Here is a 15080-nt window from a genome sequence, read left to right as displayed (position 1 = left end):
GTCTCTCCAGCTCCCCTCTGTCAGAGTTTGTCTATACTTTAAACCCTCTTCCTGTGTACTTTTCTCTTAGATTGAGGAAGACACATGGCAGAAATACTACTTGGAAGGAGTCTCCAATGAAATGTACACAGAATATCTCTCCAGTGCCTTCGTGGGTCTGTCCTTCCCTACTGTTTGTGAGTAAGTGACCATTCACTGGATGCTTTTTGCACCTTGGGGATGTTTAATGGGTCTACTGTTTGTGAGTAAGTGAACATTCACTGGATGTTTATCTGCACCTCCCACCTCTGCTCACACTGGTCAGGAAACTTGACACTCATTGAGGGGTCCTTGTGGGCTCAGTACTGCATATCTGTGAGCAACAATGCACGTCCTGATTATGTTCCTGCCTTTGGGTTTTGTGCTGGCTCCACTTTATCCCCTAGGTCTGAAAATCTTGCGATGAAACCTGATTTATACAAACTTACAATGTGTGCAATTTGCCTGCACATCTTAAGTAACACCACTATGAGGTAGAAGCCTTTAAAAGGTGGCACAAACTCATGCAGTCCTGGTTTTGCATTGTTTCATTTCATCTATGTCTGTCTGTCTGTCTGTGGTACTAGGCATTGAACCCAGGGCCTCACACTCAGTCCCTATCTGCCTTTAATAGAGACAAAAAGCAAATCTTGCCAGTTCCAGGATAAATGAATGTTATCCTCTACTAAAGTCTTTCTGATCAAGTCCATAGACGTTCAAAGCATGTTTGCTACTTGGTGAGGAACCGTGCACCAAGCACACAGGAGGAGGCCTGGGAAAGGGCTTTTTTGAGCACATCTGTACTCAAATAGTAAGAACCTGAAATGGTTCACAGGGCACCTGCAGCAGGGCGTACCCTGGACCCCTGGAAGAGCAAGCATCCTGCTCTCCGGAGTTCTAGGTATCCACCTTGAGGCGTGATAGGACCCCAGATTTACCACTTAGCATCTCTGGATTGAAGAAAAATCAAACAAAGGAACAAGGGGTGTGTTCCCCATGAAAACAGCAACTCTGAAAGTGGTGGACCTCTAAGCCTGACCTACTAGTACCTGACACCTTAGCAAAAGTCAGTAAATGCTCTCACTGATAAAAGCTGGCAAGAAACAGATGGATCTGAGCTGCAGGAGAAGAGCCACAGCTTTATGCCATCTACTTACCAGCCAAGCCTAGCTGCTGGGATTCTAGAAGTCTAAAGGTGCTAAATCAAGCCTGAGAGCCCTTCCTAGTGAAGGAAAGTTAGGGGCTTTGTGACTCTTGTTCTGTTCTCTATGCAGAAGGGGGGGGGGATTCCTGTCAGAGAACGCAGCAGGTGTTCTCTGCCAGTCCCTGAACCCAAACCCCCCAAGCACTCCAAAATGGTTTGGTTGTTTACAGAAATTTCTCACCCTGTCTCTAAGCGATAGTTTAAATGCTAAATGGACTGGAAAAGTGAGCAGGTAATTGATTCTCTCCGAAGGAGTTCTTTTGTGGAAATGGAAGCCCTATTGTAACTCCCCTGAGCACCCTCCAGGAGAATGATTTCCCTTTCTGCCAGGGTGAGGTTAAGCCTTGGGAGATGCTGGGAGGCTGTCCTCCTCTGTAGCTCAGGCTGCTTCCAATGGGAAGTGAAGAGAAGTCAGAACTTCCTAGGAAAACAGAAGAAGCTGGCTTTTAAAGCAGGCTCTTGAAGCCCTCTATGGTCAAGACAGGGGTGATCTGAGAGCATCGGGGCCAAGTTGGCAGCACCCAGAGCAGGGCCCTATAATGTTAGGGATTCGAGCTGGGAAGTTTGGAAGCTCTCTTAGCCATTAATGTTCCTGATTTACCTCGTATTGAGCCTGACAGGAAAGCTCCAGTGAAGTTCTCTGTCACTTCCTGCCTCTCCACTTTCCTTCTTCCTTTGCTCCTAGGGAGAGGGGATGGAAGTCTTTCTTCTTCTTCTTCTTCTTCTTCTTCTTCTTCTTCTTCTTCTTCTTCTTCTTCTTCTTCTTCTTCTTCTTCTTCTTCTNTTCTTCTTCTTCTTCTTCTTCTTCTTCTTCTTCTTCTTCTTCTTCTTCTTCTTCTTCTTCTTCTTCTTCTTCTTCTTCTTCTTCTTCTTCTGGCAAGGACTTCAACCCCTATATTATCAGGGTCTACTGAACCTGTGGATTTGGCATGGTTTAATTTGTTCAAGGCTAGTTACCAGGATTTCTGAACCATGGTATTTCACACAAACAAAACAAAACAAAACAAAACAAAACCTGAGTACTTTCTTTAAAATCAGAGTTGGCCACATAGAGTCCATGTTTCTGCTGAACACTAACCGAATCCCACTTGTTTTAATGGAAGGGCTGGATATGCTTTCTCTTAAACCAGGATGGAATGACCTGAACGACCCAGGTCGACCCCACCTGCTTGCAGCCTTGGGGGTCTCCATTAGCCTTCTATGACTACTCCAGAGTCTGCAGTCATGCAGTGGCTGTGTGTCCCAGTTCCAGCCTCTAGGGGGAGCAGTTCTCACCATTAGTTTTCAGAAGCGTTGACTTTTTCCAGGTGCAGGGAGGAAGAGGAAGGTGGGAAAGCTAAGAGCTCCAAGGCAGCTTCCTTGGGAGCACGAGAGTCAGGCACAACACCAGTAAAATATGAATTATTTCCCTTGATCGATACTCATCTTTAGAGCGTGTTCTAATGAGGGAAAAGCTATTTTAGACCTACCTTGTTGTCAGAGAATTTAGTATTTGTTCAGTAAAGTGTCTGGATGGGAAGAAAAAAAAAACACACTTCTGATGTGAGTGAGAATGTGTTCAGCTTAGTGCTATTATTCCTTTAATGCAGCAATTCGGCAGAGGTGGAAGTGATCAATAAAGAAAGGACATTTAATGAGATTTAGGAACAACCCAAAACATTGAAGCTCTCTTCAAGCATTTGATTATCTTGAGGCTTAATTATCTGTGTTTTCTACTTTAAATTAAAGAAAAGCCATAACTCAAAGTTACCAGCAGTTTAATGATAACACTCTTCAATTCAGGTTAATTAAAGCGCAGCCGTAATTAGAGTGTAGTGTTGTATATCACCAGGCTGCCGCGTAAGTATTTTCATTACTGTAAGAATTGGCTATTCAATTTCAAGATGACATAAAGGACGCCCAAATATATTTTAAGCCGGTTTGTGGAGACGGAAAAGAATTGGGGAATATTCTGGGTATAATAAAGCACAGATAAAATATACAGATTTTCAGAGTGGTTTCCATAATTACGTACCACACTAAAACAATATGCAACCAATGATGTTGCAAAGCATGGAAAGAAATAAATTTCCCCTTCCCCTAGGCTGGCAGCATGCCACCCAGCAGGTGGTATTGGTGCTCAAGAGAACCCAGAGTTTTCTCAAAAAGCTGACAGTCATCCTACGAAAGGAGAAGGGGCTGGTAGCAGGTGAAATTGAAGGTCGACTCTGAAGAAAATGGAAAGGGTGGGGGCAGTGCTGGAGAGGCAGAGGTCCCCAAACTAACTTCTTCAAGCCGAGGGCTCTCCAGGGTGCAGAATTAGATCCCAGCCACAGTTGCAGCCCTTTGATTCTACCTTATGTGTGACCAAAGGGTGGCCACGGCAACGTCCCCAAGTCAGATGCTCATTTAGACAAAATTCACAGTCCTACCTAACCTACCACTGCATCGTCTCAAACAATGAAGTGATGTTTATTCTGAAAGGGCTAGGGGTGTTGAGTAATATAAACACCTCATGCTGTACATGAGAGATCCCTTAGCTTGAAATATTGAGACTCAGGGAACCTTTCCAAAACTACGTTGAAAACAAAGGACAGAACCAGGGTTCTGAAGCTCCTCCAGTCTCGTGCAACTAGGACCAGGTTAGAGTCGGTGACAGTCGAAGGCTGGCTCATTAATGCTTTTCTGGGAAACGTATAAAATGATATCCATACTTCATCTCCAGATGCTAAACTCTGGAGTAAGGCTTTAAAAAATGCGCACTAATTATTTATTTTTAAATGAACAAGTGAGGCGATCTGAGGATGGGAAGCTGCTCCGTCCTCCCCACACCCCACCCCACCCCACCCCACCCCATCCCACCCTCTGTCCAATAGGCTCTGCTGCCTGCTTTGAGCCCCATCATCACTCAGGCAAATCAGAGAATCACAGGTGGATTCTCATCTTGCAAGCTTATGTTAAGATCTGGGCCTTTGGGAGCTGGAGAGGTGGCTCAGCGGCTAGCCCTAGGGCGCTTGCTGCTCTTGCAGAAGGTCAGAGTTCAGTTCTCAGTGCTCCCTCCAGCAGCTCACAACCACCTGTAAGTCCAGCACCTGAGGGTCTACTGCCCTCTTCTTCTTGGTAGGTACCTACACCCATATTTCTATATAGTAGCAGAAACTTAACTTTGAAAAAAAGATCAGAGCTTTCGCATCAACTTCCTCTTCAGCGTCACCTTTGGGATCTAAAATACCAGCAACCACCTGCTTCCTCCCCTTCTCCTTCTGCTCCTTTTCCAGCAAGGGCGTGCAAAAATGCAGATGACCAGTCTCAAGCCTCCAGCAAGGTTAGAGTATTGAAGCTGCAGTTGAACTTAAATGATCTTATTCTTTGAGCAGCATGACACTGTGTAACATATTGAATGTAGTGACAAAGGACTGAAGTCGGGCCCTCAGGTCAGCCACTTGCTGAGTTAAGATTCTTTGTACTTTTCCTGTGGTAGCACCAGATGTCTGGCCTTAGATGTGGTGCATGAAGCCAGGCGTGGTGGCACACGCCTTTAGTCCCAGCACTCAGGAGGCAGAGGCAGGTGGATTTCTGAGTTTGAGGCCAGCCTGGTCTACAGAGTGAGTTCCAGGACAGCCAGGGCTATATAGAGAAACCCTGTCTCGAATAACAAAACAAAACAAACAAACAAGATGTGGTGCACGTGGTGAGGTTCCTCAGGTTCCCCGTGTCTTAGTACTTATTACTGATCTTCCCTATCACTTGCCTCTGTCTCCCCCCACCCCATTCTCATCAACTATAAGCAGGAAGGAAGGAAGGGAGGGAGAGAGGGAATATACACGATGGCAGTTCCCGTTTCCTTTACTTTTATTGGTTAGTAAATTTCTCCAGTTATTATTAGTTACAAATCAATAGGACAGAAATGTGATGAATTGGAATATTTTCACCACTGCATCAACTTTGTTTTCTTAGATTTGATTAACTATTAAACATGGAAACTTGATGACAACTCTTTTGAACACCAAGTAAAGAATTTGTTTCCCCTTTAGTGCTGTCTTCAGAGTTTGAACTTGGGCTGAGGGAGCTCATGCCGGTAGTCAGGGAGCTCTAACACCTTCACATCATGGGTGAGTGCATACAGCTGGGGTGTAGGTGTTGGGGGATCTCAAGGCTTCCTATACACCAAGGAAACATTCCCAGAGAAGATGTTGTTTTATAGAGCTGATCCTAAAAGAAGCGTAGGTTCAGATGATGGGAAAGGGGAAAGTCCCCAGGGAATAGAGAAGCTGGGCCTCACAGCACCATAGGCAGTTTTCAAAACGCACATGTTCCTTTGAGGTTTTCTGATAATAACCCTGTAGATGGGGGGAAAGAGGCACATCAGCTACAGTTTGACATGTGATGCTTTGGGAAGCAATAGTGAAAGCAGTTTCACTGTGAGAGTTAGCAAAGATGAGGATGCCCAGGTAGGTGGGGGTGGGAGAAGGTGGGCAGGATGACCTGAAAGAAAGCCGGTTCAGCAATCAGGTTGGCAAGAACACAGAGTTCCAGGTCTGGAGTCTCACAGCGAGCCTATTAATCAGTCATTCATCACTTGCAAAATATAAAAGCTTAATTGTGTGAGGTTTTACAGCTCAGAGGGGATTAGGACAAGAGGTGTGTTTAAAATACGATGTGTCTCTCTCTGTCTCTCTGCAGCCGATGGAGCAGTTAAGATTCAGCTTTGATGCTGGGCAGTTAGTGCTTGAGCAACTTGGGGAAATGCAGTGGGTTGTGTTGCAGGGCAGTTCAGCCCCCAATTCTGGCTGCAATAGTTCAGCCCCCCAATTCTGGCTGCAAAGTCTGGATGCTACTGTACTGGTTTCAGGCAATGAAGAAGATTCTGGGGAAGGAGAACTCTCCATTTTCTCATTTATCCACCTGCTTTCTTTATGCTTGGGATTCAGAAAATTGGACTCTCTGTGTCATCTTGTGTGGACAGATTTTTCAAAAGAAGCCACATGAAGAAAATCAAAAATGGGTACAGTGTAGGTAAAGTAAGGTCTCTTGCCCAGTGCCAACTTGAGTTCTATAATTCCATTGAGTGTTTTAAAAAGATCTAATCCTAGAGTGGAACAGAGACCAGACAAGTCCACTTGTTCCATGGTAAACTCACGTAGCCTAACTTCAGAAAAACTTGTGCCAACAGAACTTAGGTAAAAACTTAAATCTTGCCTTAATTTTGCTCCCTGTCAGTGATGGTGCTACCCAGTTGCGTATGTTGGGAATTTTGTAAATAGGGTTGAACATATATGGACATAGATGTGAGTGTCACATTGGTGACTACTTCTGCTACAGGAATTGCGAAGGTGGCAGTTAGTTCTTTCTGAACCATTAGATAAACCACTGCCAATACCCCCCACCCCCCAGCCCCTGAAACCTGCATGCAAGGTTGTAGAGGCTAATAAAGGTTTGGAATTCTGGATAGAGGCATCAGGCAAAGAATCTAGTTGGAACGGATCTTACCTGGTAGCTGAGTGTGCAGTGTAAGCCCACACACTGTGGTGTGTGTTTCAGGGGAAGAAGGGCAGTAAAACTTTCCCCAAAGGGCATTTGTTAGCACTTTAGGAAAGATCTAACTGCTCCCATCAAAGAATTAAAGTATTTTTTTCAAGTTTAAATGTCTTAGGTCTGTTAGGGAAGAAAGGCACTGTGCTTGGTGTGTGTGTGTGTGTGTGTGTGTGTGTGTGTGTGTGTGTGTTCCTATGTGCTGGGCATGGATAGACGTGTCTGTATTTGAGAGTAGGTATGTTCTGAAAACTGTTCCATACATCCTTATCAAAACTACAAAGAAATGTAGTCATCTCCACTAATAGTCCAAAATTACTATTTTCTTTGTGCTCAGTATTACAAATCTTGCTGTTTAAAAAAATATATTTTAAGTAGATCTTCTTCTCTCCAGAAGCCATCGTTTCCAATTAAAGTTACGTGTGGTTATTTTCTACTCTAGCCCCTTATTTTCCAGGACACAGTGTCTGCACCACTTCTGTGGTGATTATGGGAGCTATCCTGAGGTTCCTGGGCCTCTGAGTAGCTGAAGGGGAGCTGGGTTTAGAAGGCTGGGCGGGTTTAGACAGTTTAGAAGCTGCTCTTTCTTTTTGTCTGACACTTTCCTGGTGGCAGTCCTTTGCTCTAAGCCCCATCTTTGTCTCCAGTTTGTAAGCATACTGGAAGGTGCAAACTCCATGACAGGTTTCTATGCTTAATTCACACCAGCAAGTAATCTTTGCAGTCAAGGGGACTGATTTAATGGCAGGGACAATTTATTTCTCTCTGGGTAGTTAGAGACAGCTGGACTCTAATTCTTGAGAGCCTTTGTTCAGGAACATCTGGGTTGAAAATACTATAGTTAACAGATGATGCTGGTAATAAAAGAAAGGGGGCTTTGTGTAATGGCATAGTCAAATTTGGTAGACCTCAACTTAATAATTATAAGGGAAGCAATCTAACTTGTTATTACAACAGTTTTATTGCAGATTTCTGGTTTAAGACCTTTTTGTGACAAGTGGCATTTTCCCCTCTTGGAGGAAAAAAGGGGGGGGTCATTTTTATTCCCCTGTAGTTTTCGCAACCAGTGACAAATTCCCACTCTGGACATATTGGGAGGCTTCTTTTTGGAAACTAAGAATTAGACTCTTACTAACTTACAGCTGGCTTATCTTATTTGTTATGCTGTGAAGGCTTTCTGGCTTTTTTTTTTCTCATTCTTTCCCCAGCCCTGATTGGGTTTCCCAATTCTATACAAGTTCTATATAGATGGAAATGCCACGAGATGAGAAAGGGGGAGGAATGGAGATACCTGTTCAAGCAATATTTAAAATATAGATGCATACAGAGGCAGACATCAGTAAAAATGGAGAGGGAAGGAAGACTGAGTAGTAGGAAGGGAAGGGGTGGGCACTGTGGGACACTGGAGAAAGTGTCCCCCCGAGGAGTCTCTTTTAGCTCTATGAAGGATGGCTCCAGTGTGACCATATTTGGTTTGCCAAGGAAAGCTGAGAAACTAGCTTTATGAAATCACATGTTGATGTCTATTTCCAGTATTTGAAGGAATACTGTGCTGGCCAAATAGTGTGGGCCAATTGCATGTTTGGCTTCCTCTGCTCATCCTTTGAGCAGCAACATCACATACCACGTGGAGACTGAGCCTCCACACTTACATTTCTAAATGCAAAAGCCGTTTGAGCCTGTGGATTTTCCCTCCTCGGACTTCAGTTTGTCTTCTATAGAAGGAGGCTCTGGTCTTCTGGAGGGCCTCCGTTTGATCCCCAGCACTCATGTAGCAGCTTGTAGCCATCTGTAACTCAGGGCACAAGACTGCCTGCATTGGATTACCTTACGAAGGAATAAAATCTAATTTTGACCTTAGCTGAAATGCTGCAAGGCAACCGAATGCACCCTTCACAGCAAGCCTTTCTCTTCTCACCAGTAGGGTTAAGTCTGTACCAACAATGAAGAACTTGGATCCCATGAACTACCAGTGTCCAAGATAAGAATGGCAGTGGTCCACAGAATACAAGCAAAGTAATTTTGCATGATCCCTGCTGAGATCAGCTTCCTTACTGAATTTTTTTTTTATACTGTTTAGATTCATCCAGTAATTTTCTTCAATAAGCAATGAATAAGGGATATGACTTCTTAAAACAGTTTAAACTCCAGGAGGAACAGCTATACAAGGAGTTAACGGAGTGCTATGGAACATCAACTAAGAAGACCCTTTCCCTGCTATAGGTGGTGATGCTTCTTGCTATAGGTGGTGATGCTTGGATTAGTGTTTCAGAATTATTCTGCACAACCACCTCAAAGTCTAGGTCATTGCACCACTGGCAGGAACCAGCCTTAAAAATCACAGGGAGAGCCCAGATACACTGTATGGAAGTGTTCCTCTAAAGCCTGATTGTCAAAAGCAATATTAAGGAGCTAGGACCTCTCATGTAAGAAAAAACAGTTGATCTTATTTTCTAAAGAGAATATCTCTATGCCTAGCAGATCTCACTAAGTCATTTCATTCTTTTCAAAGATGTATTTATTATATATAAGTACACCATAGCTGTCTTCAGACACACCAGAAGAAGGCATCAGATCTCATTACAGATGGTCGTGAGCCATCGTGTGGTTGCTGGGATTTGAACTCAGGACCTCTAGAATAAAGCAGTCAGTGCTCTTAACTGCTGAGCCATCTCTCCGGCCCAAGTCAATTCTTCATTGTAGACTAACTACAGGGAATGAGAAGGTTTAGCTGGTAAAATGCACACTGCAAGCATGAAGACCCAAATTCAGTCCTCAGCATCTGTGTGAAAGCCAGGTTTGGTCTCTGTGCATTTGCAATCTTAACGCTGGGGCGGCTGAGACAGGAGGATCGCGGAATCTCACCCACCAGACAGTTGGGCAGAATTGGTGATCTTCAACTGAGAGACCTTGTCTCAAAAATCAATATCCCAGGAGCAGTCCTCAAGCAGGTCTCTACAATGTGCACATGTACCCCCCCCACACACACACACGTATATCTACACACAAGTCAAATCAACTCCATGTCTCTCTTTTACTTAGAATAAGCAACATATACCTTGACAGGGCTGACAGAGCCCTCGTGGCCTTTTACCCATCTTGCCTTCTGACCCGCTCATGACTTGTCTTGCCTTGTTCTTTCAATGCCAGTTTTATAGGCTCTGTGTCTGGTTATCAAATATTCAGACCATTTTCCTGCCTCAGGACTTTTGTTCTTGCCATTTTTACCCCACACCTGACCCCAGAAATTCCTTTCCCCAAACCTTCTCATTCTCATCTCATCTCTGGTGCTCTCTGCATCTTCAGGGTGGTCCTCTTAATCCCCCACAAACTGGCACACCCATTTCCCAATTAGACTTTATTCTCACAAGTTAAAACAATTTCTACATTTGTCATGGCCTAGAAATTTATTATTGATTCACATATATATTGGCTTATAGTTGTTCTTTCCCAATGAAAAACACACTTCACTGGAGGGGAAGATGTATCTCCCTCCCAGGGTCAGCCAGAGGCCTAATACTTAACCATTGCATGGGCTGTGTGGGTGTTCTCGGTCTTAGTTTTAGCAGCAGTCAAACAGAGCTATCGATGGAGGGCGGTATCTCCCACTTAGGAGGGTGTGGAGAAGTCAGTAGAGCCATCAAGAAAGGCCTTACCCTTTGACCTAATAGCTCTTTCCCTTTGCTGTGCTGAGACTAAATAGCCAGGGTTCAATTGTCATTAGCATTGAGTAAAGTTTTGTTTTTTTAAAATCTCCTAAAATATACCATAATGCTTATTATAGAAATACGTGATGCATAATATATATATGGTTCATTTTTAGTTCATGTGAGCTCCTATCTCTTTAAATAGTCAATACGCATCTTAATCTAAATCATACTATATGAATTCAGGTTTATATCTTGTTCTTTGTGGCCTTAACATCTTAAAACAATTTTCAAAATTCATTTTTTAAAAATTTTCTACTCCACATAAATAGCACTACCTTGAATCTTTTTCTGCACAAGCATGTTATGACAACTCTTTTTATTTACTTGGAGTTGAGACACTGTGAGTAGAATTTATCTCCTTATGGAGTTCCTCTCTGTTAGTGACTCCATTCATTGTGCACTGTGGAGAAACTCCAAACGTCTTGAAGATGTTTCTGTGGCTAAGGAGAGAATGTTCAGATACCCAAAACTATGAGAAGCAGCCACAGCCAGTGTAAACTTAGCTAGGAGCTAAAAGATTTGCCTACAGGAAAGAAGCTAGAGAGGTTTTGGAAATAAATCTGAAAAGGAAGCAGTAGTTAGAATACTGGTCAGAGAATAGACAAGATATGACCTGGGAAGATGGTTGGCAAGAAAAGAGAAGAGGAAATATTGGGGTGCAGAGGGGATACGAGAGTGAAGCCAGAGAAGCAGGAACAAGCCTGCAAGAAGCAGTCTGCTCTGCAGCCCAGAACTGTGGGCAGATGAGGTGAGACAGCTTGGATGGAGCCAGGAGTGACAAAGCTGTAGTCGTGTGCTGGGCACTTAGACGGAGGCTAAGTATTATTGCCATCATTCCAAGCACACAGGGGTCTGCTCTGAACAACAATATAGGCCATTTGTACAAAAGACCGAAATGGAATCCAAATAACAGGTTGCACTGCTCCAAGTACCCCCCGCCCCCGCCATAGTTAACATTTTACAACCCAACCGAGTAACTAATGAATCTGGCGGGTGTAAATCCCCAGACACAAATCTCTGCTTGGGGTCTCTGTCTAGACATCCAGACCAGAGCCCAATTTGCACTTATCACTTGTGGGGAATCAGGTTTAATGGGGGATACGGGGAGGTGTCACTTTACTGGCCCTGCCTTTGGCACTTGGCGGTAGACAGAGGATCCCCTGGATAATGACCATGTTAGGGGACTGGAAGTTCCTCGGTAAGTTTGTTACGTGGCTCTGCTATCAGGAAGCACTGACTGGGAGGCCTTTCCTTCTCCTTGCAGGCTGTGTTTTGTGAAGCTTAAGCTCCTGATGATAGCCATTGAGTACAAGTCTGCCAACAGAGAGAGCCGGTAAGTTGCTATTCGAGTTGGAAGTGTACGTCCTGGGAAGGTTCGTCCATGATCTCTTTCTTGAATATGATTTATTTGCTTGGAACCCAACGCAGCACCTCCCTGACCCTGCAATACATTTCAAGGCATGGAAGCTTCTGTCATCCCATGTCCCACTGGGCATCCAGACACAATTACCCTGGAGAAGAGGAGGAGAGGAGAGAGCCATCCTCCGTAGCGCTACCCACTCTGCTATGCCTTCTATACAAGAAAGCAGGAGCAGATTCTCTCTTGAAGCCCCTTTTACTGCTGTAAGCAAAAAGCAGGTGGCCTCTGGCCTTCCTTACAGCAGCCTGCAGTAGAGCTGTGATGGGAGGTGCCAGCTCCCTCAATAGCCAAATTGCAAGCATCCTATTGTGTACCATATGTGTTTCTCCCACCGCAGCCCATATCCAGGTGGCAGAATATCAGCTTCATGTAAATTAGCCAGGAGAGAGGAGCTCTGAGGCAGGAGCTCTCGTTATTTATTTATTTTTCCGTTAATGATGTGCAAATCAGACTGATGAGGGACGGGGTCTGGCTGAAACAGATAACATCCCAGTCAATACATGACCTTACTGCTGGTTGATGGCAGCATTGTATGAACAAGGAATCCAGTCGAGGGGGTCCTACGTGCAGTATTGATAACACAGGTGATCTTTGATCCTTGACTCTTACTCATAGTTTTGGAAGAAAGAGAGCTGGTTAAAAGATAGTGTGGCTTTTGTTCTCTGAAATGATGTATCCAGGCCCTGTCTGTGCTCTAAAGAGGCCTTTGCTCCTCCGTGTTCACAAGGGCAGAGGGCAGCCCACCTCAACACACACCTTTATAACTGAACGCAATACAGGGCAACACTTGCTAGGTCTTGCTAGCATCATTTAAGGAGTTTTCATGATCTTGATGAATGATCACACACACACATACACACACACATACACACACATAATCCCATTTCTAAGTGTGTATCTGTGACAAAAACAAAACAAGACAAACGCTAGTTCACAAGCAAGCAGATACTATGTTGTCTCTTCCTTTAACTGTAAGATCAGATTGTCCATAGTCAATCTGATTGGATGCTGCATTCCTCTGAAAAATCCAAATCAACCAGACAACGGAAGATAAAATGGTAGATTTGGTGGCCATGTGTACAACATGGTGGCAGCAATTTTAAAAGTACATGTATGGAAAGGATATGTTTTTCTTTTCCATGTTGGCAAAGTAAATAATATTACAGTATTGTTTGAGCACAAGAGAGGTCCAGCCACTTGTCTTTAACAATTAAAGTGGAATTTTCTGGGGTCACTCTTTGTTCCTCTTTATACCCAGCTTCACCGGGACCCATGAATGTGGAGGAGAAACTATGGGTCCTTGGTTTTTTTGTTTTTTGTTTTTTTGGTTTTCTGTTCTTTTGAGCGGGTAAGCATCACAAATGTTAATCTTTGTGGTGCCAAGTCAGCACACTTCTGTGGATCTGAGCGTTTTCTCTGTATCACTTTTGTCCATCCCTTTCCAAGCATAAGTAAATAAAAAGAAAGAAAAGTGTCACCATGTAGGTGGCGCTGATGCCAACAAGTGTTTTCGGAGCCTTCTGGAATAATTTATGGCAAGAGAAGACTGCACTAAGCCACGAGTGAGCATCAGCCCATCAGCTCATACCTCCCCCCTCTGGACACAGGAAAAGAGAGGGCACTGCTGGGATCCAGACACTGTTCTAGGAAAACAGATTCCAGGTTCCATGAAGGAACAACCTGCCCTCTGATAGGCCCTCTCATTGGGTGGTAAACCTGAACTGATTTCAACAAAGCCACATACAGTGAAATAGGTTGTAGGTTTTGTTTTTCTCCCAGTGCCTCAGAAAAGACAAAAACAAAAAACAAACAAAAAAACAACCCCAAGAACTTGTCTGGTTTTGTATTGGCTTTCTGTGTGTAGTTGCCAGCATTAATCCTCAATGTGGCTTGGTCTCAGTGTGGAAGCACAGGAGTGCTTGTGGGAAAATGTGTGCTGGAGGGAATGTGGACCAGACGCTGCCCCGCTAAACCCAGGACTCATCCAACAAAACATGTTAAGTCCCAAACCACACTTTTTCTCTATCCTTGTGAGAAACCTAATCCTGTTCCTTTCCAATTTTGTAGTGGACCAGATATGACAATGTAGAGAGGCCTCATCTCCTCCCCACCCTCCTACCTCTGACCTGTGTTAAAGGACATTCTCTGTTGTTGGTTCCACCCATGATACTGTTTTCATGCTTTGCTGATAAACCTTGTTTTCACACACATCCTTCAAATGCTTTGAAACAAAGGTTTTATTCCTTCCTTCCTCCTGGTGTCAGTCAATTTATTATCAAATTGTTTGATTTGAAATTCTTTTCTTGTCGTTTTTGCAGAAGCCGAAAGCGGTATGCATTCTTCGTTAACTTTCCTTCCAATCTCCACCCTATGTCTTCACTCCTAACCACAGGACTAACCATTTGCCAAGAACTCAAGAAGAGAGAGATTATATATGTGTATATATATAATCTCCTTCCCTTGTCTAGTATATATATAGTATATCTATACATATATATATATATCACCTGTCTCCAACTAGAATACATCAAAGTAGCCTGCTGTTGTCATTGTTTGATTTGTTGATTATTTTGGTTGATGCACTAACTTCTTTGCAGGAAAATAAAAATAAATAAATAAGCAAACAAACAAAAAAATAAGTAAATTAACGGAAAAGCAGAGTCCTATCTTGAATCATAGTACCAATGGTGGAAACAAATCATATTGCAGTTGAAAAGGAGGACTTTTCTCCCCAGCCCTCTGTGTCTGTTATCTGTATTGTCCTGATGTTGTCCTGGCGTCCATTAGATACAAGCATCATTTTGTGTTCATTGCACATCCACATTCCCAGTGACCTCCAGGTCTCTCTGTTGAGTTCTCACTTTGTAGATCAGAGTTTCTGTCCTTTATCCACAAAACGGAGACCAAGCCCTTGCACCTCTCCCTCTCCTTGTATTCGTTTGGGTTAATTTTGTTTTGACTATCTAACATCTTGAGCAGTGAACTACCCAGCTATTATGTTTATGTTCTATAATAAGCATGTTTTTGGGGACAAACTCATGGGTTTCTTTTTCTCCTTGTGTGTTTGGGCATCTTTCTTAACAGGAAGTAGCTAAGCTTTCACCATGTGACTTCATCCTGTTTTGCCGCTGTTTTGTGTTGCATGGAGCATGACTAAATTATCATCGATGGCATTTTTTAAAGTATTTGGGTTCAGGGGTGATTGGTGGTGTTACAT

The 15080-nt window shown here is 43.6% G+C and overlaps 1 protein-coding gene across 36 annotated transcripts in view; it reads left to right on the top strand.

Moving 5' to 3' along the window:
• Positions 1-15080, top strand: part of Kcnma1 (potassium calcium-activated channel subfamily M alpha 1) — a 710028-nt gene that overhangs the window by 545235 nt on the left and 149713 nt on the right. For 19 of the 36 annotated variants that reach the window (XM_021202810.2, XM_029542004.1, XM_029542002.1 and 16 more), the window contains exons 15-17: positions 71-180; positions 11708-11776; positions 14182-14193. In XM_021202810.2, coding sequence (XP_021058469.1) covers positions 71-180; positions 11708-11776; positions 14182-14193 — 191 coding nt within the window. The remainder of the gene's footprint in view (positions 1-70; positions 181-11707; positions 11777-14181; positions 14194-15080) is intronic. The other 17 variants (XM_021202821.2, XM_021202818.2, XM_021202807.2 and 14 more) reach the window with 1 other exon arrangement.

This window comes from Mus pahari, chromosome 8 (assembly GCF_900095145.1).
Source record: "Mus pahari chromosome 8, PAHARI_EIJ_v1.1, whole genome shotgun sequence".
Lineage (NCBI taxonomy): Eukaryota > Metazoa > Chordata > Mammalia > Rodentia > Muridae > Mus > Mus pahari.
Note: the sequence above shows the minus strand (reverse complement) of the source record. Positions and strands in the feature narration are given on the sequence as shown.